Source organism: Ranitomeya variabilis, chromosome 5 (genome assembly GCF_051348905.1).
Source record: "Ranitomeya variabilis isolate aRanVar5 chromosome 5, aRanVar5.hap1, whole genome shotgun sequence".
Taxonomy (NCBI): Eukaryota; Metazoa; Chordata; class Amphibia; order Anura; family Dendrobatidae; genus Ranitomeya; species Ranitomeya variabilis.
The window spans coordinates 273,131,281-273,157,348 of NC_135236.1; the positions used below are offsets into that span (position 1 = coordinate 273,131,281).

At 46.4% G+C, this 26,068-nt stretch overlaps 1 protein-coding gene across 1 annotated transcript in view; it reads left to right on the plus strand.

Annotated features, from left to right (window-relative positions):
* LMF2 (lipase maturation factor 2) overlaps positions 1-26,068 on the plus strand; it is a 62,638-nt gene that overhangs the window by 29,926 nt on the left and 6,644 nt on the right. Inside the window, exons 7-13 of the mRNA XM_077264332.1 lie at positions 6,184-6,315; positions 9,083-9,188; positions 10,013-10,109; positions 11,812-11,994; positions 18,734-18,902; positions 24,186-24,297; positions 25,594-25,702. Coding sequence (XP_077120447.1) covers positions 6,184-6,315; positions 9,083-9,188; positions 10,013-10,109; positions 11,812-11,994; positions 18,734-18,902; positions 24,186-24,297; positions 25,594-25,702 — 908 coding nt within the window. The remainder of the gene's footprint in view (positions 1-6,183; positions 6,316-9,082; positions 9,189-10,012; positions 10,110-11,811; positions 11,995-18,733; positions 18,903-24,185; positions 24,298-25,593; positions 25,703-26,068) is intronic.

The following is a 26,068-nucleotide window of genomic DNA, read 5'->3' on the forward strand; positions in this document are numbered from 1 at the left end:
TTATGGTGTGGCTTAATCAGCTGGAATCCCAGCTCAAGGACAAAACATCCAGAGACAGTATACTGAATACCCTACCAGTAATGAAAGGGGCAGCCGCTTTTCTGGCCGATACGTCAGCAGACTCCATCAGGCTTTCGGCCAGGTCAGCGGTGTTATCCAATGCAGCCAGAAGAGCCCTCTGGCTCAAATGTTGGCCCGGAGACCTCCAAACAAAGGCTAAACTTTGTAATATTCCGTGTGAGGGAGAATTTCTTTTCGGCTCTACTCTGGATGATATTTTGGAAAAGGCAGGGGACAAAAAGAAGTCCTTTCCCGTCCTGCAATACCCATCTTATAAACGTCCTTTTCGGAGTAAAAAATTCTTCCGTAGGAAGCCACCTAGACTGCAGGACAGATGGGAAGACCAAAAGAATAAGCGCAAAGGATTTATCTTCAACAAAAGCCCCACCGATCCCAAAAAACCCGCACAATGAACTTTTGCCCCAGGTGGGAGGAAGATTGTCCCTATTCCTCTCAGCCTGGGAAAAGATAACCAGCAGTGCCAGGATTCTGGATTTGGTACAGTCGGGACTAAAATTCAAATTTCTTACATTCCCTCAGCCGTCCTTCCTGGTGACATCTCAGAGAGCTTCTCCACAGGAGCGGATAGCTCTGGAACAGGAAGTCACAACGTTGCTAGACAAAGGGGTTCTTCTGGAGGTCCCTCTCCGAGAAAGAGGAAGAGGGTTCTACTCTCCGATTTTTCTCAGGAAAAAGCCAGACGGATCTTTCAGGACGATTATCAATTTAAAAAATTTAAACAAACACCTGATTGTGGAACCTTTCAAAATGGAAACAATAAAGACAGCAGTCAAAATGTTGTTTCCACATTGTTTCATGGTAGTGCTCGACTTAAAGGACGCATACTACCACGTCCCCATTCACAAAGACTTCCAAAAATTCCTCAGGGTGGCAATCGAAATAGAAGGGATGGTAAAGCATTATCAGTTTACAGCCCTCCCGTTCGGTCTCGCAATAGCCCCACGGGTATTCACCAAATTGATAGCGGAAGTCATGGCAGACCTGAGGAAACAAAACACCCTAATCGTCCCATACCTGGACGATTTCCTGATAATAGGCAACTCTCCCCAACATTGCAAAAACCAGCTACAGTTAGTTATGGACTCTTTGGAAAGCTTGGGGTGGCTCCTGAATCTGAAGAAGTCCAAACTAATACCGAGTCAGATTCAGGAGTACCTGGGGATCACGTTGGATTCCATCTCCCAAGAATGTCGCCTACCCCAAGAAAAGATCCAAAAAGTGGTGGGGTTAGTGTCCAGGGCAAGAAATCTCCCCTCTATATCACTTCGAGAGGCAATGTCTCTCCTCGGGTCCATGACAGCCTGCATTTCTGCCGTCCAATGGGCCCAGTCACATACAAGGGAACTGCAATGGCAGACATTAGCGGAAGAAATTTCCCTGAAGGGAAATTTAGAAGGTCGGTTCACCTTCTCATTAAACACAATTCTCTCGCTAGATTGGTGGACAAAAGACAGCAACTTGGGCCGCGGTCTACCATGGGTGATCCCAGTGTCAAAAGTGGTAACCACAGACCCAAGTCCCTTCGGCTGGGGGGCTCACCTACACGATCTAGTAGTTCAGGGGACATGGTCAGACGACGTAAAAGAAGCATCCTCCAACATGAGGGAGTTACTGGCAGTAAAATTCGCCCTTACAGAATTCCAAAAACCCCTTCACTCACGTCATGTAAGACTGTTTTCAGACAACAGAGTGGTAGTGGCCTACATAAACCATCAGGGGGGAACACACACTCAACCACTGATGGAAGTCACACATTCAATCTTACAGAAGGCCGAGGAAAATTTAGCATCCTTGACGGCACTTCACATAAAAGGGGTGGACAATGTCAAGGCAGACTACCTAAGTCGGGTCTGCCTAAAACAGGGGGAATGGGAACTGAACCAGTCCATATTCAATCGAATAACGGAGATGTGGGGGGTTCCGACAATAGATCTCTTCGCGAACAATCTAAATCGGAAGGTGACCCCCTTTTGTTCCATAAACCCAGCAGGGAACCCGGTGGCGCTGGATGCTTTCATGATTCCTTGGAAGCACAAACTGGCATATGCGTTTCCCCCTATCACACTGATACCAGCGGTTCTGAGGAAAATAAGGGAGGACAGCGCCCGGGTGATATTGATTGCCCCTTACTGGCCGAAGAGAACTTGGTTTTCCTGGGCCAGAAGGATGTCCATAACAGACCCTTGGATACTCCCAGACCTGCCCAATCTCCTATTCCAGGGTCCAGTATCACACCCGCAGGTAGCGAGGTTACACATGACAGCTTGGAATTTGAGAGGGGGTTACTGATAGAGAAAGGCTTTTCTCAAGGTCTAGTGTCAACTCTCTTAAAAAGTAGAAAATTAACAACTACTAGACAGTATGGTAAAATCTGGAAGAAATTCCTCTCTTCCTCAGGGGCAAAAATCTCCGAAGGAATCCCTCTCAAATTAGTGTTAGAATTTCTGCAAAATGGGCTGGAAAAAGGCCTAGCCACTAATACACTGAAGGTTCATATTGCCGCACTGGGGGCACTGTTTAATTATAATCTAGCAAAGAATCGTTGGGTGTCCAGATTCATTAAGGCGGCAGAAAGATCTAGGCCTCTACCCTCACGTAGAGCCCCACAGTGGGACTTAAATTTAGTTCTTACGGCCCTCACCAAAGCACCCTTTGAGCCCTTAAAAGAACTTCCCTTAAAGATTCTATCCTTTAAGACCTCCCTTTTGGTAGCCCTCACTTCAGCCCGAAGAATTAGCGACATACAAGCCTTGTCAGCCGGGCCACCCTTCACACTAATATTGGAGGACAGGGTGGTGTTAAAAACTGATCCGGCATACTTACCAAAAGTGGCCTCCCGGTTCCATAGGTCCCAAGAGATCTCTCTTCCCTCCTTTTGTCCTGACCCTAAAAACGAGGGGGGAAAATTACTACACACATTGGATGTTAGAAGGTGTCTCATCCATTACCTGGAGGCTACTAGTGTGTAGAGAGGAAGGTTCTCTCTTTGTATGTTTTCAGGGCCCTCGGAAAGGCAAGAAGGCCTCCAAGGGTACGCTAGCAAGATGGATCAGGGATGCCATCAATCTCGCATATACTTCAAGTGGGATGACAGCTCCAGGGGAAGTTAAAGCTCATTCAACTAGGGCGATGGCGGCTTCCTGGGCAGAGAGAGCTGGAGCGACAATAGACCAGATATGTAAAGCTGCTACTTGGTCTTCACCCTCAACTTTCTTTAGGCACTATCGGTTGGACTTAAATTCTTCTTCAGACCTTACCTTTGGTAGAAGGGTTCTGGAAGCGGTAGTCCCTCCCTAATGTAGACAGTCTCTGCAATTCTCTCCGTGGTGCCGTCATGGGGGACAGAGAAAATAGTAGTTACTCACCGATAACGGTGTTTCTCTGAGCCCATGACGGCACCCGTACATTCCCTCCCTCACGCTGGGTGTGCACACATTTATAATGTTTAGTTATGTATATGATCTATAAACACGCGGTATCTTTATTAAAGGTTTAGTAATGTAGTAACATTTGTGATCGTTAACCTGATGTTCCCTTTATACTCTGTAAACAAACTGATGCGGGAGAGAGGTACCGCCTTTTTATCTGTAGGTTTCCTGTCCTTGGTGGGCGGATCCCCTCTCTCCGTGGTGCCGTCATGGGCTCAGAGAAACACCGTTATCGGTGAGTAACTACTATTTTCAGTGCCACGTATCACGTATTTAAGTGCCACGTATCACACATATATATAGCGTATAACACACTGACAGGAGCCATAGTTCCTGTCGGTGTGTCACTGCGCATGCGCGAGCGAGTTTACCGGCGGTCATTGACCCCGGCACTCTCGCTTAACGGCAGTGCTGCGTGGGAAAGTTCAACGCAGCTGTACTGCAGTTAACTGAGACGCTGGAGCCATTGAACTCCGGAACAGTACGCGATACACTGCTAGGAGCTTCGCTCCTGGCAGTGTATCGCCGGAGAGCAGGGGATCGGCGTGGGACACTCGTTTTATGGATTCTGCGGACAGGGAGTATGGATTTGTTTTTTTATTTTGGGATTTTATCTAGGGGATCGAGGGCTTCGCCTACAAGTGTGCTGTTGGTGAGTATATACTCTGTGTTATATGTTGTATGTACTGTGTGTCATGTATGTGTATTGTGTGTGTTTTGTGTAACTTTACAACTGTGCTAAGTCGCCGGACACAGGGACAACTCTCCCATCCTAATACCGGATGGGAGTAGTAGTCCCATACGGCGACTTAGCACAATGGTGGCACTAGCGTCGCATGGGGACACACACACACACACACACACACACACACACACACACACACACACACACACACACACACACACACATACAAAATCAATCAAACGACCGACACGATCCCCATGCGACGGTATGCCTCCATGTCTCTCCGCCCAAGCACTTCCGCCCACGCACTTCCGGCCGCTTCCCCGCACTTCCTGCTGCAGCGGTTCTGCACCACAAACCGCAATAAAACCCGCAGATATATTTTTGATCTGCGGGTTTTACTGCGGGTTTGACCTCACAATGGAGGTCTATGGGTGCAGAACCGCTGCTGTTTCGGACAAAGAAGTGACATGCTCCTTCTTTTTTCCCGCAGCTATTCAGCGCGGCTTTTTTTTGGAAATTCAGGATCGTGTGCACAGTGGTTCCTGTTTTCCATAGGGTACATTGTACTGTACCCTGCATGGAAAAAAGCTGCAGAACCGCAGCGGCAAAACCGCTGCGGTTCCGCGGTAAAAAACGCACTGTGTGAACATGACCTAAAGCTCTCCTGATGAGTGTAGCATGCTGCTAAATATGTGGATGCGGTTAAATGAATTAATATACTTGGGGTTCCTTTAGAGAGACAAACTGTTGGTGCGGGTATGCAGAGCTTTATGTCTATACAAACACCTGTCTGCATCTATTCCAGGCATTTGGCCCTAAAAGCTGCCACAATTCCAGAGTGATGTACATGACGTGCTGCAGCTCTCATTTCATGGCATTAACAGTATGAGGGGGAAGAGCGGACAGTGTAGTGAGATGAGAGCTGCAGTGTCTCATGCGCTTCTCTGGATCTGTGACAGCTGTCTGGTCATTGATCCACAATAGGAGAACAGAGCGGTGTGTCATTACACGTCTTACTATATCACATAGAAACGACCATTTCTTACCTTTTCTAATGACCCTTGGTTATAGTGGAAATTTAGAATCTAAACTTTACAAGCAAATATCTCTACAAATTTGAAGAGAAGTAAAAAAATTAATACCTTGTTGTGTAATAACTTCTTAAGGAGGTCCTTTCACCAAATTTTTTATGTTGAGCTGGGCATACGATGTAATAGTGACTGCAGAGCGGAATAAAAACGTTGTTTTTTATTTTTCAATTTGGTCTTTGTTGTTGAAATATTAGTGATCAAGGTTTTTGCACCTGATTAGTTAACTTTTCTCAAGCTAAATGGATCTTGTCTAAGGCTATGTGCACACGTTGCAGATTGGGGTGCAGAATTTTCCACACAAAATCTGCATCTCCTGGCAGAAACTGCAGGTGCGAATTTGCCACGGATTTTCTGCGGTTTTTACCCCTGTGGATTTCTGTTATGGAAGGAGTCAGAAACGCTGCAGTTCCGCACAAAAGAAGTAGCGCATACTACTTCTTTTGTTCCTCAGCGGTTTTCATGCAGATTTTTCTGCACCATTAGCACAGCCTTTTTTTTTTTTTTTCAAATTGATTTACATTGTACTGTAAATCACACTGCGCAACTGCAGCATTTCTGCGCGGAAAAATGCGCTGCGGATCCGCAACAATTCCGCATCATGTGCACACAGCCTAATTGTTTTCACTGGGGGCCTGTACTTCTCCCAGAATGATGCTGACCAATTATAAGCAAGCAGCAACACATGGGAGAAAGAAGAATGTTCCTCCACCATAGCTAAGAGCAGGTTTCTTAGTAAGTGAGATGTATAATATCAGCCTGATCTCCTGGTCTAACCTCCTGCATCATTAGACAGTGCTGGGTATACAGGAAATATCAAAGGTCCCTTTTAAATTATAATGTTCTGTGTATTTGTTTTCTTTTTTATCTGAAGTTTGGAAATGTTTTTTTCTTGCAGGCCGTAGGTTCTCTCTGCAGTCCTTTGTTGTTTGTTTTGATCTCCTGGCTTTCGGTTTGCTTGGTTTCTGGACTGTAAAACACTTTGATCTACAAATAAACTTAGAAAAGTATCATGTGGAATCTAAAACTGGTGAGTACTCTTCTCATTGCTTTTGAACGTTGGGTTTATATTTTGATATAAGACATGCAAAAGGTTGCAGGAAGCTGAAAATACTTTATATGTTTTGCAGTCTTTTTCCTTAAAACCTTCAAGTGTTCTCTGGTGATAGAAAAATATTTAGACGTGAGAGTCCTCAGTGGTTGATACCTTTTTAATGGCTAACTGAAGAGATGGTAACAAAGTGCAAGCTTTCGAGACTATGCAGGTCTCTTCATCAGGCAAAGACTAATGCAAAATCTGAAGAATCACATATTTATACACAAGAAGGCAATAGATGAGACAAGTGACGTGAAGCAGAATTATCATATGAGAGGGAAAGACAGATATTGGAACAGTTCATAGATAAGGAAGTCTTAATTGTTTTATTGTCCTCTGAATGGGTCTGGTTCTGTGTTGTGATGACCCCAGAAGGTCTGAAGAGCCAATTCCTTAATTGATGTAAAAAGACATAAATCCATTCATTCCAGAGTGTGTCAAAGGTCATCATGAGTTTATACTCGCAGACTCTTCGGTCTTTCTGAGATTTGAAATTACCTTTTAAAACAAGTACTTTCATGTCCATGATGCTATGACCAGGGATACAAAAATGTTTTGCTACCGGTAGGTCCATTCTTTTTTCTCACAATAGATGTGATGCAGCTGAAAGTAACTGGGATCTTGTAGTCCTGATATCTTTATCTTGTCCATGGTCATTATAAATGGACAGGTTTTACATTTTTTCTGGTTGCAAGGAAAGCTTCCTGCAGCTGTTGGAGAGGACAGGGAGTTCTTGACAATGATGCTTCTTAGATTTGGGGGATGCCTAAAACACAGTAGTGGGGGGTCTGGAAAAAAGGATTGTAATCGGGCATCTTTTTGTAGTAAAGGTTGTAATTTCCGTGCAGCTCCCCTTAGCGCCTCCAGATTTGGATTGTAGGTAACTACTAGAGGTACCCGGTTATTTTCTTCTTTAGCTTTGTAATGTAGCAGGTGATACCTTGATATTCTGTTGGCTCTCTGGTGATAAGAATTCTAACAAGTGTAGCCCATTGTGCTTGATCACAAGAGCGAATAACCCAGCCAAATGCTATCTGATGTTTTATCGGATAGCACTTGGACCAGTGTTATTCTACGGGGCACTGCAGAGATTTTTTTTCCTCACTCCAATTCGGCATGAGAAAAAAAAAAATTGCAGTATGCTGCGAGTGTAACCACAAATCAGATGAAGGCCATTCAAGTCGATGGGTGCGTGTAAAACATCGGAGTACACTGAGATGTCATCTCAGGTGACTGGCAGAAATCTATGTCTCCTCCCTTCATTATCATTGCACCCCCTCCCGTGCACGTCGCACTGCCATGTGATGCACAGTTGTGGCACCATAATCCTAAGTCTGCACCCTGCACTCGTGCCATTATCCGTACCTTAGCCTCCCTTCTATGGGCAGTATCTCCATCCTTCTGCGCAGGCACTGGCGAGTCACTACACCGTAGCAGTGACTCGCCTGCGCAGAAGAAGAATGAAGACACTGCCCATAGAAGGGCGGATAAGGTACAGATTAGACTACTTTCACACTAGCGTTTTTCGGCGGACGTCGCAATGCGTCGTTTAGGAGAAAAAACGCATCCTGCAAAGTTGTCTGCAGGATGCATTTTTTCCCCATAGACTTACATTACCGACGCATTGCGACGTATTGCCACACGTCGCAACCGTCGTGCGACGGTTGTGTTTTGGCGGACCACCGGCACAAAAAAACGTTACATGTAACTTTTTTTGTGCGTCTAGTCCGCCATTTTCAACCGCGCATGCGCGGCCTAAACTCCGCCCCCTCCTCCCCGGACCTTACAATGGGGCAGCGGAAGCGTCGTAAGACTGCTTCCGCTGCCCCCGTTGTGCTTTTCTTTCACAGCATGCGTCGGTACGTCGGCCCGACGCACTGCGACGGGCCCGTACCGACGCTAGTGTGAAAGCAGCCTAATAGCCGCAGTAAAAATAAAACCCCCAAAACAATGGTGGAATTTTTTTTGTTAGTTTTAAACACACTTTCAAATTCTCTACCATTTTCTCATATACTTCTATGGTAAAATGAACAATGTCTTTCAAAACTACAACTTGTCCCCCCAAGAAGCAAGCCCTCAAATGTGTTTGAAAAATAAAAAAAATAAGGATCTTTGAAAAAAGGGGAGTTAAAAAATTAAATTGGCCCCATCCTTAAGGGGTTAAGGCATGTTCATAAGTGTTGTCTTTGTTAATCCCTCTCTGCTGCAAGACACTCCTTACCAGTACTACCTGAAATGTATAACGACTAGTGATGAGCGAATATACTCGTTATTTCCCGAGCACACTCGGGGGTCCTCCGAGTATTTTTTAGTGCTCGGAGATTTAGTTTTCATCGCCGCAGCTGAATGATTTACATCTGTTAGCCAGCTTGATTACATGTGAGGATTCCCTAGCAACCAGGCAACCCCCACATGTACTTATGCTGGCTAGTAGCTGTAAATCATTCAGCTGAGGCGATGAAAACTAAATCTCCGAGCACTAAAAAATACTCGGAGATCACCCGAGCGTGCTCAGGAAATCTCGAGTAACGAGTATATTCGCTCATCACTAATAACGATTTTGTGGTATGTAGGCTGTTGTGATATTAAACAATTTTTAGTTTTATTGAAAACCTTGATCATGGCACCAATATAACTCCTATGCGGGATAAAAAACCTCTATACATTGTGTGTTGTGATCTATGATTTCTGTTTTTTGCAGCTTTTACATACCACGATTTCCTGCAGTGGCTCCGCACACTCATATTTCCCTCTATTTGGCTAGCGGGTGCATCCCTTGGCTGGGAGATTCTCAAAGGCATGTACAGGTAAATGTGGCTTATGTTCTGTGCAGTACTGACCTGACACATTACAAAGCATACTTTAATGATTTCATTAGCTAAACCAGCCCCGTCTGTCTATAGATCAGAGATTGGGGCTGGCTTATTGAAATGAGCAATATGACAGCCACATTTTTACAAATATCAAACCGAAAGGGGCTGACCTAATGCATCTATATCACTAAGTTTTATAACTTACTATCTACAGCTAATATATAAACTTTTACCCTTTTTAAGAGGTTGTCCGCTTTTAAATGTTATGCTCCATAGCTTTGTCCAATTAAAAAACAGGATTTCTTTTACTCATCGACTGCCGCTCAAACCTGGCGCCACTTTCCCATTTTTTACAGGATACAGTAATTAGTTGCACCGATCATGTACTGTACGTGACTACGTGACGTCATGCCACCTAAAACCAGGGGAGCAGTGAATTATATATTCCTGGGTGGCAGGCATAATGATATAGGTTTTTGTCCAATATTTGATATTTTTGTGCTGGTATTACTATCTGCCTACACCTTGTATTACGAAATATCTTCCGTTCTTCCATAGTGTAAGGTCAGACCGCTGTGAATACTACATATTTTGTAGTCAAAACTTTTTGAAGAAGTCCCTGGTGTCCCAAGGTCTTGGTACTCCGATCACACAGCAATGAAATTACAATCAGGGTTTATAGCATAAGTAGTATGGCTAGAATAAGGCTTGCTCCTCTGACTACCAAAAGGCGGCGGACTGTCCACCCATCTACTAGGTGCAAAATATATGTATTAATTCAGATGTGTTATAAATTAAATATCGTACTGTCTTCTCAGGAGCGCATCTGTGCGCGGATTTTTCTGGAAGCTTCTGTCTACAATACAGTGGGCTGTTTTCTCGGTTGCTACAGTAGGAATGTTTGCAATCAGCCTGGTGAGTTTTGCTTTTCAATCCTACCCATTTCTTTGTGTTTTATATTTATATATAATTATGTTTTTTTATTGTGTTTCCTATTATTACTGTCTCCTTGTAAATAAAAAAAAAAAAAAATAGCCACAAACCTTGGTAAAATGTAATGTCTCTCACAATTCCGCTCTTCTCATAAACCCTTTAAAATTAATTTTTAGGATTTCAAACTTGACAACTCTGAACAATTTGTAGTTTCAATTTGCGCAAGTAGTCTAAAATGGCCACCAACATTTTATACCTTCCAGAAGTTTGCAAAGGCCAGAAAAGGCTCACGTCACCTTGGGCTTCCCCAAAGTTCCTTGCAGCTGAAACATCACATGGTATAGCAAAGCCATTCAGGAGGGACCATCATGCCTGTATAAAAGCCAAGGCTGGAAATGCAGCAGCTGTTTTGTGTTAAGTGAGCTTGAAATGAGTAGGATACAGCCTTAGGAGAACATGCCTTTTTCAGGGCAATTGAAAGACTTCCGATTTGTCACAAATCAAATGTTTTGGAGAAATGTAGCAAAGCTGGCAATTTCAAAAGATTTGCTCATCTGTAATCTGATTTGCTCATCTGGCCATTAGAAGTCACAGCATAAGTCATATGATTTTTATCCCTTTTTTAAACCATTTCAAACCCCAGTTTCATCAACACCGGCTTTTTTCACGCTGTTTTAGATGAGATTTGCTGGAGTGAGACGCTCCTGATTCATTATGAGAGACACATTATTTAATAAACCTGGCGTGTCTGAAAAGTGTCATGCACCTCGCCAGTAGCCACGGTTAGGGACTGGAGTAAGGCTAGCGTTGCGTCATGTGCCCCTATATTTAACATGGGGGCGCATGGACATGCGTTGCACTTGCGTTTTGTGACGCATGCGTCACTGGTGCATGTGTCAGGGCGCAGAGGACGCTGCAAGATGCCGTTTTTTCTGCGCCAAAAACCATGCAAAAGTGGACGCATGCGTCACAAGACGCTGCGTTGTGCATGCGTTTACATTTGCATTGTGCGTTGCTTCGCCGACGCTGCACCACATTTGCGTTGTGCGAACGTAGCCTAAGATGTGTGGCGTAAAGAACACCACAGTTCGTCATACATTAGACAAGCAGGGGTTGCCATGCCGCAGCATCGCCAACTTTATTAGAGCTGGGCGAAAATGGCATAAGACCCCCCAAAATGTCAGCACAGCTTCGCTTTGCTCCAAAATGTTGCAATTTGTCAAAGCTTTTTACACTATAATTCTAGCGTAACAGCTTTGATGAATTGCGGCCTGAGTTTAGAAGTCTATGTACCCGCTCTAGATTTGTGATAACTAATAATAAAACAGTTCAAAACTGCATGTGAAAAATAAATCTGCCTCTGCCAGTTAAAAAATTTTGAGAGGAAAAATCTAGTGGAACCAGTGAAATGCAGACTTTGAATTTCTTATATTTTTTCATTTTTTAATCCTGAGACATATGGGCAACTTGTTGGGTATTTTTTTTTCTTTCAAGTTACAATTTCTTTTTTTCTTTTTATATATATATATATATATATATATATATATATATATATATATATATATATATATATATATATATATATATATATATATATATATATATATATATATATATATATATATTATATAATATATAATTTTTACAGTTTTACTAATTCACAATTATTTTTTTTTGTGTGTAGGTACCTTATACATACATTGAAGTTGAATCGAATGGTCAACTATGGCCATCATTGCATCGGATGTTTAAAGCTGTGGATGAATACCAGCTTGTGAATTCCTATGGCTTGTTCAGACGAATGACAGGGGTGGGAGGCCGCCCAGAGGTGGTGGTCGAAGGGAGTTATGATAAACTGACTTGGACGGTAAATATTATTATTTGTTTCTTTTTTGTGGGGGAAACTGGTGGGGTTTTAACCAGGGCTGTGGAGTTGTTAAGCCAAACCTCCGACTCCAACCCCTCAATTTCCATGACACCCACTCCGACTCAATCAACATGGGCCCGACTCCACGACCTGGTCTCCAAAGCCCTGGTTTTAACTTTTTTAAATTACCATATTTTTCGGATTATAAAACGATCCGGATTATAAGACGCACCCCAAATTTTGAGGCGAAAAATAGGATTTTTTTTTCTTTTAAATAAAACGGTGGTGCTTCTTATAATCCAATGTGTCTTATTGCTTACCGGGGGTGGTGGCTGTGGTGAAGCGGGGTCGTTGCTGGAGGAGGCAGGAGTGTGGTGATGCTGCAGGATGGGATGAGGGGGTGTTCCGATGTGTGGCGCGCCACTGTGGGTGTCCGGTGCTGCTGCTGGGGGGTGCCCGGTGCTGCTGTGGGGGGGTGTCCGGTGCTGCTGCGGGTGTCTCCAATTCTGCGGGGGGTTCTGCCGACATTTTCTGAAAAGCCCCCTGCAGCATCGCCGGGCACCCCCTCATCCCAGTCTGTGGCCTGCAGCAACGGTACCGGTAAGGTATATCCGCATTATAAGACGCACCCCTATTTTCCCCCAAAATTTGGGGGGGAAAAGTGCATCTTATAATCCAAAAAATACGGTACTTTTCTCCTACGTATCATTGGGGGACACAGGACGAATGGGTGTTATGCTGCTGCCACCAGGAGGACACTAAGTTAAACACACACAAAAGATTAACTCCTCCCCTGCAGTATACACCCACAGGCTGGACAATCCAGAGCCAGTTCTTACTTAGTGTCTCAGGAGGCACTTGGGTCCTCAGGACCCCACCAATTTTTAGTTTTTGATTTAACGGAAAGAAGGGAGCGACAGGCAAATTTTTAGCTCTGATCTCTCCCGCACCAACAACGGGCAAGTACACGGAGCGTTCCTCCTGTATCCTTTCCCGCAACGATGGATGCCAGCCCTGGCTCACCTTTCAGTGTGGCGACGGTTCCCTAGCGTCCCGATCTCCTTCCATCCTTCTCAGGCGACCATGGGGACTAATCATCCACCTAAGTCTCCTGGAGCCAGGGCACAGCCGGACAAATTGACAGGGCGTCCGCGCAGCCGCCCACTGCACCACCACTGAGATAGTGGCTGATACATGGCGGCAGTAGCTCTCCACCCTCTCCCTATCATGGTGAAGGTGGATGGAGCATCGGTCCCATCGCACAAGGTAAGTGCGGGGACCGACCAGCTGGCAGCAGGGGGCCCCCCTTACTCTCTTCTGCATGCGGCCCTGCAGCCGCGGGACAATGTGCGGCTCTGCAGCCGCGGGGCAGCGTGCGGCTCTGCAGCCGCGGGGCAACGTGCGGTTCTGCAGCCGCGGGGCAGCGGGTGGCTCTGCAGCCGCGGGGCAGCGTGCGGCTCTATAGCCGCTGGGCAGCGTTTCCTTTCTGAGAGGGCTCGGCGGCTCCCAGGCCTGGGTCGGACTACAGCGCCCGCCCACAAGCATGCCGCCGCCCGCCCACGACACGCCCCCTCCCTGGGCGCTTCTTGCTCCCGAGAAGCGCCCTTCTCACTTCTCGGCGGCCATCTTGGACCAGGAAGTGCACTGGCGGCTCTGCAGCACCGCAGCGCTCAGGACAGGAGGAAAGCTTCAGGATCTCCCTGCCAAGCCACCGCGGATCCTAGGTGAGACGCACCCAATAGGATTGCCTCTCTCCCCTGCCAGTACGCTCACTCCACAGCAAATATGTCACAGTCTAGGCAAAAACGGACTGGAAAGACCCACTCTGTTATTTTTGCTGTGTGCACCTCCTGCAAGATTTCTCTGCCCCGAGGTCACACCAACCCCCGCATGGGCGTCCTCCCTTGCTCGATCTGTGGCATCCTTGGAAAGGACGATACAGTCCCTCCGTGAGCCGTCCCTTACCCAGGGTACTTCCAAGGATGATGTAACGCGGTCTAAGAACCCCTCACGGCCCAGAGGTCGTTCCGTTTCCAGAAGCCCTCACTCATATAGAAAGAGGTCCAGGGTAATATCTCCGGTCCGTGATCAGCCTTCTGGTTCAGAGAGCGAAGTCTCTCGTCACTCATCCCCAGATCATAGCAGGGAATCTTTTCTGGACGACGCTTCCAGCGTGTCCTGTTCCCCAGAGTACCGTCATGACCAAGAGACCCTTGATTCTCTCATAGACTCTGTAAGTCAGACTCTACAGTTAGAGGAGGAAGCCCCGTCTAAGGCGGCTCATCCCGTGTCATTTGGGCGGACTACAAAGGCTCATAGGTTTTTCCCCACGCATCCTCAATTCAAGGACATTGTCGATCTCCATAGAGTCCGTCCGGATAAACGCTTCTCAGGTCAGAAGGCTATGCAATTGAAGTATCCGTTTGCTCAGGACCTTGCTAAGGAGTGGTCTCAGTCACCCTCCGTGGACCCGCCAGTGTCGCGGCTAGCCACAAAGGCGGTTCTATCTTCCTCCGAGGGCGCGTCCATCAAGCATCCCACGGATAGACAAATTGATCAGATGGCTCGCTCGGCTTTTGAAGCTTCCTCGGCTTCTCTCTTTCCTTCTTTTGCCGCCACATGGGTTGCAAAAGCCATGTCCCATTGGGCCGAGTCTTTAGCCTCTACTGCACTTCATGCCGACTTACCCCCTGAGGTTTCTCACCTGGCCACTCAGATTGCCAGAGCGGGGGACTTTGTAGTTTCCGCATCCTTAGACGCGGCCAACTGTGCCTCACAGGCAGCGGCCAATGCTGTCACGGTCCGCAGATCCCTTTGGCTCAGGGACTGGAAAGCGGACTCAGGATCCAAAAAATCTCTCACGTCCCTTCCATACCAGGGTGAACGTCTGTTTGGGGACAAACTAGATAAAATGATCGCAGACTCCACAGGGGGAAAGAGCAAATTCCTTCCCCAGCAACGGACCTTTCGTCCCTTTCGCAACCAACAGGGCCGAGGCCGATATTTCCGTTTCGGTTCCAACTGGTCCAATCCTTCCTCCGCGCCACCTGGCGTCGGGAGAGGTCAGCGCAAGGACAGAACCTCCCAGCCATCTTACAAACCTTCTCCCTCTTGGAGAGGCAGACCCAGACAACAGGGGTCCAGGGGGTCCAGATCTAACAGGTCTCCTCCTCAATGACTCTTGGCAGACGCCAAAGGACACCGACAGAGTTGGCGGCCGCCTACTCTTCTTTCGGGACGCGTGGCTCTCGGTAGTTCCCGACCGATGGGTCCGCGATCTGGTATCCGTCGGTTACAAGATAGAGTTTGTCTCTCTTCCCCCATCTCGTTTCTTTCAGTCCCCTCCTCCCAGAGCAAGGGTCCGTCAGTATTTCCAGGCCATAAAATCGCTATGGGACGACGGGGTCATCATCCCGGTACCTCAGGACGAAAGGTACCAAGGTTTTTATTCCAATCTTTTCATTGTACCAAAGAAGGACGGCTCCGTACGTCCGATATTGGACCTCAAACTCCTCAACAGGTACGTCCGTGTGCGTCAATTCCGAATGGAGTCCCTCCGCTCGGTAATTGCCTCTCTGGAAGAGGGCGAGTTTCTTGCATCTCTAGATGTTCAAGACGCTTACCTGCACATCCCCATTCTACCGTCTCATCAGCGTTTTCTCCGCTTCGCGGTCCAGGGGCACCATTTTCAGTTTGTCGCCCTACCGTTCGGGCTGGCCACCGCTCCTCGGGTGTTCACCAAGGTCATGGCGGCTGCCGTGGCCATTCTCCATGCTCGAGGCATAGTGGTGTTGCCCTACCTGGACGACATTCTTATAAAGGGTCCCTCTTTCCGGTCCTGTTCAGAGGCGGTAGATGTCACTATAAATACTCTTTCACGCCTGGGCTGGAAACTCAATTTCAAAAAATCTTCCCCAGTCCCGGCCCAAACCATACCCTACCTGGGCATGATCTTAGACTCCTCTCAGGGTCTAGTACTCTTGCCTCCGGAAAAGGTATCTACTCTACAGAGAGAGGTCCGGAAGCTTGCTCAACCTCGCTCTCACTCCCTACGCTTCTCCATGAGGGTACTCGGCAGGATGGTGGCGGCAATGGAGGCAGTGCCCTTTGCGGTTTTTCACCTCCGGCCCTTACAACACGCCATTCTGGCAGTATGGGACAGGAATCCCGCCTCGCTCGACCGCCGTCTCCTTCTCTCTCGCCAAATCAGACAATCCCTCAGGTGGTGGACCGAGAGGTCCTCCCTGACTCGGGGGAAGTCTTTCCTTCCGGTGCACTGGCTGGTTGTCACAACGGACGCCAGTCTCTTCGGCTGGGGTGCAGTGTTCCAGCGTCACTCGACCCAGGGTCGCTGGTCGCCGCAGGAGTCCCAGCTACCCATCAATATCTTAGAGATTCGGGCAATCAGACTAGCCCTCCATCATTTTCAGCAGTTCCTCTCCGGACGTGCAGTAAGAGTCCAGTCCGACAACGCTACGGCAGTAGCCTACGTCAACCGCCAAGGGGGCACTCGCAGCAGGGCGGCCATGGTCGAGGTGACGCTAATTCTCCGTTGGGCCGAGGCACATCATTCCATTCTCTCAGCAGTTTTCATACCAGGCGTGGAAAACTGGGAAGCGGACTTTCTAAGTCGCCACAGCCTCGATCCCGGAGAGTGGTCTCTTCATCCCGCAGTCTTTCACCAGATCTGCTCTCGTTGGGGGACCCCGGACGTGGATCTAATGGCATCCCGCCTCAATTGTCAGGTTCCCGTCTTCATGGCCAGGTCTCACGACCCCTCAGCCTTCGGAGCCGACGCTCTCGTCCTCTCATGGCAGGGCTTCAGTCTCCCATACATCTTTCCCCCAATTCCCCTTCTGGGGAAGGTTATCAGGAAGATCAGGGCAGAACGGATTCCAGTAATCCTCATCGCTCCGGATTGGCCACGCAGGACATGGTATGCCGAGATGGTTCAACTGGTCTCAGATGTACCTTGGAGGCTGCCGAATCGCGCAGACCTCCTGTCTCAAGGGCCCATTTACCACCCGAACTCAGAGGCCCTGTGTTTAACGGCGTGGCCGTTGAGTCCTGGGTTCTGAGGCAGAAGGGGTTGTCTCAGACGGTGATATCTACCATGCTCCGTGCACGCAAGTCTTCTTCTATGCGCATCTACCACCGCGCTTGGAAGGCATACTTCGCCTGGTGCAGGGATCGGAGGCGTTCCCCCCTCCGTTTTTCCATTCCTCACATTTTGGAATTCCTCCAATCAGGCGTAGACTTGGGTCTTGCACTCAGCTCTCTTAAGGGCCAAATTTCTGCTCTCTCGGTCCTTTTTCAGAGAAGGATCGCAAACAGATTGCAGGTCAGGACCTTTATCCAGGGGGTTTCTCATATGGTTCCGCCTTACAAGATGCCTTTGGAACCATGGGACCTGAACCTAGTTCTCTGTGCTCTTCAAGAGCCACCTTTTGAGCCCTTGCACGAGGTGTCTTTACTGTTCTTGTCTTGGAAGATTGTCTTCCTCGTGGCTGTCACGTCTATTCGACGTGTCTCTGAGCTGGCAGCTCTGTCGTGCCGACCTCCTTTCCTCGTGTTCCACCAGGATAAGGTAGTTCTGCGGACATGTCCGACTTTTCTTCCGAAGGTCGTTTCCTCTTTCCATCTTAATGAGGAAATTGTTCTTCCCTCACTGTGCCCTGCGCCTTCCCACCCCACGGAAAGGGCGCTCCACACTCTGGACTTAGTGAGGGGTCTCAGACGTTATGTCTCCAGGACTGCGTCTTTCCGTAGATCAGATGCCTTGTTTGTTCTTCCGGAGGGGCCACGGAAGGGACTACCCGCTTCCAAGGCCTCCATTGCCAAGTGGATTCGTTCCGCCATCCAAGAGTCCTACCGTGTCAAGGGTCACGCTGCACCTCCGGGGATCAAGGCTCATTCTACCCGGTCAGTCGGCGCGTCCTGGGCCATCCGGCACCAGGCATCGGCAGCACAAGTCTGCAAGGCTGCTACATGGTCCAGTCTACATACGTTCACGAAACACTACCATGTGCACTTTCAGGCTTCGGCAGACGCTTCCGTCGGTAGGCGAATCCTACAAGCGGCTGTGTCTCATCTGTAGTTGTAGGCTCGCACTGCATTTATAACTTCTGGTGACCCACCCAGGGACTGCTTTGGGACGTCCCATTCGTCCTGTGTCCCCCAATGATACGTAGGAGAAAAGGAGATTTTTGTGTACTCACCGTAAAATCTTTTTCTCCGAGTCATCATTGGGGGACACAGCACCCTCCCTGTTAGCCTAGTTGGCTCAATTGTTCTTTTCAGTCTGTGTTTTGACTATGACATGTTTTCTGTTTGATAACTGGTTTACTCCTACTGCTTTGTTACCGAACTGGCTCTGGATTGTCCAGCCTGTGGGTGTATACTGCAGGGGAGGAGTTAATCTTTTGTGTGTGTTTAACTTAGTGTCCTCCTGGTGGCAGCAGCATAACACCCATTCGTCCTGTGTCCCCCAATGATGACTCGGAGAAAAAGATTTTACGGTGAGTACACAAAAATCTCCTTTTTTTTTTTTTTTTACTTACAGTAGCCATTATTTTTGTGGATTGATGCAGTGGAAGAGCAGTGACTAATTGTGACAGAATATTTAGAAATTCATACATGTAAATTAGTATATAATTTCTTCTGGAATGCTTCTGGTTTGATCAGCTTTGCATCTGCTGGTCATTGCTTTTTCATACATATTTTTCTGTGTTCTCATTAGGAAATCGAGTTTATGTACAAGCCGGGAAATGTTAGTGCGCCTCCTCCAATAATCACACCTCATCAACCTCGGCTTGACTGGCAGATGTGGTTTGCTGCTCTTGGCCATCACACACACAGTCCGTGGTTCACCAGCTTTGTTTATCGTCTTCTCCAAGGAAACAAAGATGGTGAGATATAGAAAAGGCCGTTTTATATTGGTTGGCATGGAGTAGAATTTGGTATAACAGTAGTTGGTAACATTTGACTTTTTTGGCTGGGTTGGAATGATAATTCCAGGATATAATTTGACACGTTTCTGATGCTAAAAGTTGCATACCTTGGATTTATTGTCACCCTGATTCCACGAGGTTTACCACCTCCATAATTTATCTATTGCTCTATTTTTAATTTTTGCCTGTTTTTCCAATCTAAAAAAATTATTCTGATTAATACAATTTTTTTTATAATTCGCTCTATTCATTTTTGAAGACCCACAGGTCTTTACTAAGTACCCTATAGCAGGTATAGATACAGAGACAGGTCAAAGAAATTCCCATTAAACCCAGGCAAATACTCATCAGCTCTCTTCGGGCCATACCCGACTCATCAATCCAGGGGGCTCATCAATGCTGAAACTTGGATTCCACATTTCTCTTTGGGTACACTCACTCTCTATGACCAATGGCCAGTTTATTTATTTTATTTTTTTAATTCTGGGAATGTTGGTACACAGTCTGACAGCAAGTGCTGTGCAATTAGTTTCCTTGCCATATGAAATGTGCGAGCCTCAGCAGTTTTACCATATTCATCTGTCCATAAATCCTCCACATATCCCAGCACACAGGAGGGAAGAGGTTAATTCAACTGGGTAAAGGCATAATATATATACGATCTCCTCTTCCAAAAGGTCTCTAAATTCAGGCATGATAACAGCATATGTAGGAGGTCTGCTGGTGTCCCTTACACCTGGGGGCAGCCCTCTATACAATTAAAACCCAGTGTGATAACCTGTGTAGCCATTCAAGGCCAATTGAAGCTGTTTATCTAAAATGTCCTGCTAGTGGCCCTTCTCTATAGGTCCAATGTTTCCTTCCCACTTTTCTTTATAGACAAAATATGTATTTGAAGGTATTTGTGCTCCATTTGGCTTCAGAACCTCAACTTTTTTTCAGTTATACATTGATCTTATTTTAATCACACAGCTCTTCTGAGTATTTAGTTTTTCTGAAATCATATGATGCGAATGTGATTAGCCTTTTTGTTTAGAGCTACTTTTTTAATGGTCTTTGCAAATGGGTGTGGTTTACAGGGTAATTATGCAGAGCAGCCTAAAGACACGCCCCAGAGGATCCTGTGAGCCACCCACCATTGTAGGGACCAAAAAATGGGCACTAAATAAAAAGGCCCATATCTCTGGAACCATAAGATGGATTTATAAACAGCAATTACTGAAATAACCAGATTAACATTGGGAATAACATAAGTGGAAAATGGCTTCTTTTGACTTGTTGGTAGTTTCTTTTTAACTGCTTACTGGAAACGGGATTGGTGAGATCTGTGTGAATTTTTTAATAAATCTTTTAATTTTTCATGGCGACAGCTGTTTGCAGCAACATTTATCATTTCATGTGCACTTGTCATTGTAATTCTTTGCATAAATTGATAATGGCTGTGAGAGTTATTATTAAGGCCATGTTCACACAGTGCGTTTTTTACTGCAGAACCGCAGCGGTTTTGCCGCTGCGGTTCCGCAGCTGTTTTCCATGCAGGGTACATTACAATGTACCCCTATGGAAAACAGGAACCACTGTGCACACGGTCCTGAATTTCCCTTAAAAAGCCGCGATGAATCGGTGCGGGAAAAAAGAAGGAGCATGTCACTTCTTTCCCCGAAACTGCAGCGGTTCTGCACCCATAGACCTCCATTGTGAGGTCAAACCCGCAGTAAAACCCGCAGATCAAAAATATATCTGCGGGTTTTATTGCGGTTTGTGGTGCAGAACCGCTGCAGCCGGAAGTGCGGGGAAGCGGCCGGAAGTGCGTGGGCGGAAGTGCTTGGGCGGAGAGACATGGAGGCGTACCGTCACATGGGGATCGTGTCGGCCGTTTGATTGAATTGGTATGTGTGTGTGTGTGTGTGTGTGTGTGTGTGTGTCCCCATGCGACGCTAGTGCCACCATTGTGCTAAGTCGCCGTATGGGACTACGACTCCCATCCGGTATTAGGATGGGAGAGTTGTCCCTGTGTCCGGCGACTTAGCACAATTGTAAAGTTACACCAAACACCTACACACAATACACATACATGACACACAGTACAGTACATACAACACATAACACAGAGTATATACTCACCAACAGCACACTGGTAGGCGAAGCCCTCGATCCTCCAGGAAAAAATCACAAAATAAAAAATCAAATTCATACTCCCTGTCCGCAGAATCCATAAAACGAGTGTCCCACGCCGATCCCCTGCTCTCCGGCGATACACTGCCAGGAGCGAAGCTCCTAGCAGTGTATCATCGCGTACTGTTCCGGAGTTCAATGACTCCGGCGTCTCAGTTAACAGCAGTACAGCTGCGTTGAACTTTCCCACGCAGCACTGCCGTTAAGCGAGAGTGCCGGGGTCAATGACCGCCGGTAAACTCGCTCGCGCATGCGCAGTGACACACCGACAGGAACTATGGCTCCTGTCAGTGTGTTGCTGCAGCCGTGGATAGCAGACATCTCTGGATGTGTCTGTTCTCCATGGAAAATCTTCGTGGGATACGTGGCACTTAAATACGTGGCAATTAAATACGTGACACGTGGCACTTATACGTGATACGTGTCACTTAAATATGTGGCATGTGGCACTGAAATACGTGATACGTGGCACTGAAATACATGGCACTTAAATACGTGGCACTTAAATATGTGGCACGTGGCACTGAAATACGTGGCACTGAAATACGTGGCACTTAAATACGTGGCACGTGGCACTTAAATACGTGGCACGTGGCACTGAAATACGTGATACGTGGCACTGAAATACGTGGCACTTAAATACGTGGCACTGAAATACGTGATACGTGGCACTGAAATACGTGATACGTGGCAAGTGGGACTTAAATACGTGGCACGTGGCACTTAAATACGTGGCACTGAAATACGTGATACGTGGCACTTAAATACGTGGCACTTAAATACGTGGCACTGAAATACGTGGCACTGAAATACGTGGCACTGAAATACGTGGCACTGAAATACGTGGCACTGAAATACGTGGCACTGAAATACGTGGCACTGAAATACGTGACACTGAAATACGTGACACTGAAATACGTGGCACTGAAATACGTGGTACTGAAATACGTGGCACTGAAATACGTGGCACTGAAATACGTGATACGTGGCACTGAAATACGTGGCACTGAAATACGTGGCACTGAAATACGTGATACGTGGCACTTAAATACGTGGCAATTAAATACGTGACACGTGGCACTTATACGTGATACGTGTCACTTAAATATGTGGCATGTGGCACTGAAATACGTGATACGTGGCACTGAAATACATGGCACTTAAATACGTGGCACTTAAATATGTGGCACGTGGCACTGAAATACGTGGCACTTAAATACGTGGCACTTAAATACGTGGCACTTAGGCTATGTTCACATTCGCGTTGTGCGCCGCAGCGTCGGCGCCGCAACACACAACGCAAACAAAAACGCAGCAAAACGCATGCACAACGCTGCGTTTTGCGCCGCATGCGTCCTTTTTTTGATTGATTTTGGACGCAGCAAAAATGCAACTTGCTGCGTCCTCTGCGCCCGGATGCGTGCGCTGCAGTGACGCATGCGGCGCAAAACGCAAGTGCGACGCATGTCCATGCGCCCCCATGTTAAATATAGGGGCGCATGACGCATAGCTGGATAGAGCTGGATCCGCGGGCTGTGATCTGGCCTACGCTCCGCACTCTGCGGAGCGCTGTCATTCAAAACACGTCCACTCATTTTGGTGTTTAGTCCCAAAATGGAGGATGGAAGAAGAAAAGGGTTGGACAAGGAAATGACATCATTTCTTTTTTTTTTTTCCCCCACTGCAGTTAAAGCTTTATTTGTGTCAAACACAGACAATCTGCAGAGAAAACCGCACTAAAAACCGCATCAAAAACCGCATCAAAAACGCACCAAAAACGCACCTGCGTTTTCTGCCAAGAGCTGCGGTTTTTGTCCTGAAAAAAAAGGATTGAAATCAGGATCGTGTGAACATACCCTAAAGAAGTATCGGGTACATTTGACAAATATCTCTCCTATACGGTGCGCCATATATGAGTACAGCAGTTGTATAACACATAAGCAAGCACTCAAAGACTGTCCCTAACATAAAGCTCACCCCTAGAAGTGTTGGGTAGTCACTACAGTAAGGGTTGCCCAAAACTGTCTAATAAACACCACCCTAATTGGGCATGAGAAAAGCTTTGTCTATTACTGGTCAGTTCTCTGCTATAAGATGTCTGATCTCTGCACCCTGCCTTCCAGCTGTGCTGCCTACATAACTCCTTTAACTGCCTGCAGGCTGGCAAATGTCATTAACTGTTATGGTACCTTCACACTGAACAACTTAACAACGATAACGACAGCGACCCGTGACGTTGCAGCGTCCTGGATAGCGATATCGTTGTGTTTGACAGGCAGCAGCGATCAGGATCCTGCTGTGACATCGTTCGTCGGAGCTAGAAGGCCAGCACCTTATTTCGTCGCTGGATCTCCCGCTGACATCGCTGGATCGGTGTGTGTGACGCTGATTCAGCGATGTCTTCACTGGTAACCAGGGTAAACATTGGGTTACTAAGCGCAGGGCCGCGCTTAGTAACCCAATGTTTACCCTGGTAAACAGTGTAAATGTAAAAAAAAACAAACACTACATACTTACATTCCGGTGTCTGTCGCGTCCCCCGGCGTCCGCTCCCCTGCACTGTGTAAGCGCCGGCCCTAAAGCAGAGCGGTGACGTCACCGCTGTGCTCTGCTTTACGGCCGGCCGGCACTGACACAGTGCAGGGAAGCGGACGCCAGGGGACCCGACAGACACCGGAATGTAAGTATGTAGTGTTTGTTTTTTTTTACATTTACACTGGTAACCAGGGTAAACATCGGGTTACTAAGCGCGGCCCTGCGCTTAGTAACCCGATGGTTACCCGGGGACTTCGGCATCGTTGGTCGCTGGAGAGCTGTCTGACAGCTCTCCAGCGACCACACAAAGACGAAACAGCGACGCTGCAGCGATCGGCATCGTTGTCTATATCGCTGCAGCGTCACTTAATGTGACGGTACCTTTAATAGAGCTGTCATCTTTTAAAAAAAAAAAAAAGGATTGAATTATGCAACATGCAACCTTATTTTTGCAATTAAAAAGCAGAAACGTGACCCAAAAGAACTTTGAAGTGTGATCTGAGTATAACTCATCATGTTTTATTTTACCAGTGATCCGTCTGGTGCAGAATGATGAATCTCTATACCCTTTCAACTCGCATCCTCCTCTTTATATACGAGCACAATTATACAAGTACTGGTACACAGAGGTTGATCAGACCGGGTGAGTATTTCTTATGGTGTAGCAGTTTGTTATGTTTGTTTTAAAGTTAGTATAAGCCCTACTAGTTTCCATTGGTTCGTTTATGTACCTGAAATTCAGGGTAACTTTTAAATTTTGGTCACCTCACACCTACATATGCAACACCCAAGATGTTGAGTGCCTCCTAATATGTCAGTCTGCTGGATTTGGTTTGCCATGCTTTCACTGCATGGACAGAGAGAAGAATAGTATTTTTGCTGTTACTCAAAATCATTTTAGTAACCAAAGTACCATAATATTATTTAAAGTGGATGTTGCCAGTTTTAACAATATAAGTGGCATCCCTTATTAAATGGATCTTCGAACTGATGACACTAGTGTACTTATTTTGAAAATATATGTCATAGTGGCTGTATACCCTGCAATAGCTGTACTCCTAAAATGCTAATTTTAAGAAAACTCCCAAAAAGGACTTTAAAGCCATTCTGACATGGAATTTGGGGGTAAATATACCAGCCTCATCTGGTCTAATATTAAATATCTATACAGTTTGTATTGTGATGTCTAGTGACATTTTGTTTAATGTCAGTATTGATATTTGTGTCCTCTCTGCGCCTCCTGACTTTCCACTGCCTACAGTCTCATGAAGGGCATGTGACTGAATGGTTATTCGATTCCTTTGGCAATCATTGTGTATTTCGGCAGAGGATGTTGCACTAAGAATACAATTTGCATGGAGCTCTTCTCACTGTTGAGTAGTGCAAATAGAAAAATAAATTGTCATTAGTGATCCAAGGGACATACTGCCATTTGTTTCTGGGTGCAGTGCACGGACATCTCCAGGCTGGTTGCTGGCTAAGCAGCTGTAGAAAGGTGGGAAGGGGCCAGCATCTGCAGGCAGGATGAATTTAAAACTCACATTTTGTTCAGAATTAGTTTTAAAAGAAAATTGGTTTGAAAGACCGTAATAGCAAAGGGACATCTGATCTACGCATTTTAAGTCCAGCAGTAATTCTTCATCAGGATTAAGATTGAGTCACTGCAGGACTTGAAACGCGTAGATCCTTTGTCCCTATGGTGACTTTTAATCAGTTTTCTTTTTAAACTAATTCTTAACAAACTGTGAGTTTATAATTCATCCTGCCTTCAGATGCTGGCCCCTTCCCACCTTTCTGCCACTGTTGAGTAGTGTAGATTATAAATTTAGTATTCTTCTCTTGCATTTTTAGTGTTTCCTTTTGTAACGGTTTCTGGAGTCTGCACTTTGTTACTCCGATTATACCCAATTGGCAATTTGTTATTCTGTCTTTTTGCCAGGCACACTCCTAGTAACTGGTGGCGCCGACGTGCCGCAGAAGAATTCTACCCAATGGTGTTCCTAGGAGACCATACACTAGAATCTCTTCTAAACCAATATGGCTTAAAGGTAAGTCATTATACAGTGAAACCTCTCTGAAAGTCGACCTTTTCAGAAGACCACCACCTATACAAACCACATTACCTGTGGCATATTTGCAGTTGCTCCTTCTAATATGCATACTAGGCATCTGCTTTGAGAGGACCTCTTTTTCGATGCACTTTTGGGTTATCATCTGAAACATGTTTGAGTGTATTTACAGCATAGAGTTCTCCACAAGCTAATTATTCCTTAAACCGAATTATTCCATAAACCTAATTTTTTATTCTAAGTGAGGATTAGAGTATATGCGCACTTAGATAATGCTGTGCATATATGTGCCGAGAAAGCTTAGGGCTTTATGCAACAAATACCCATAAGCCGCCATTTACCCAA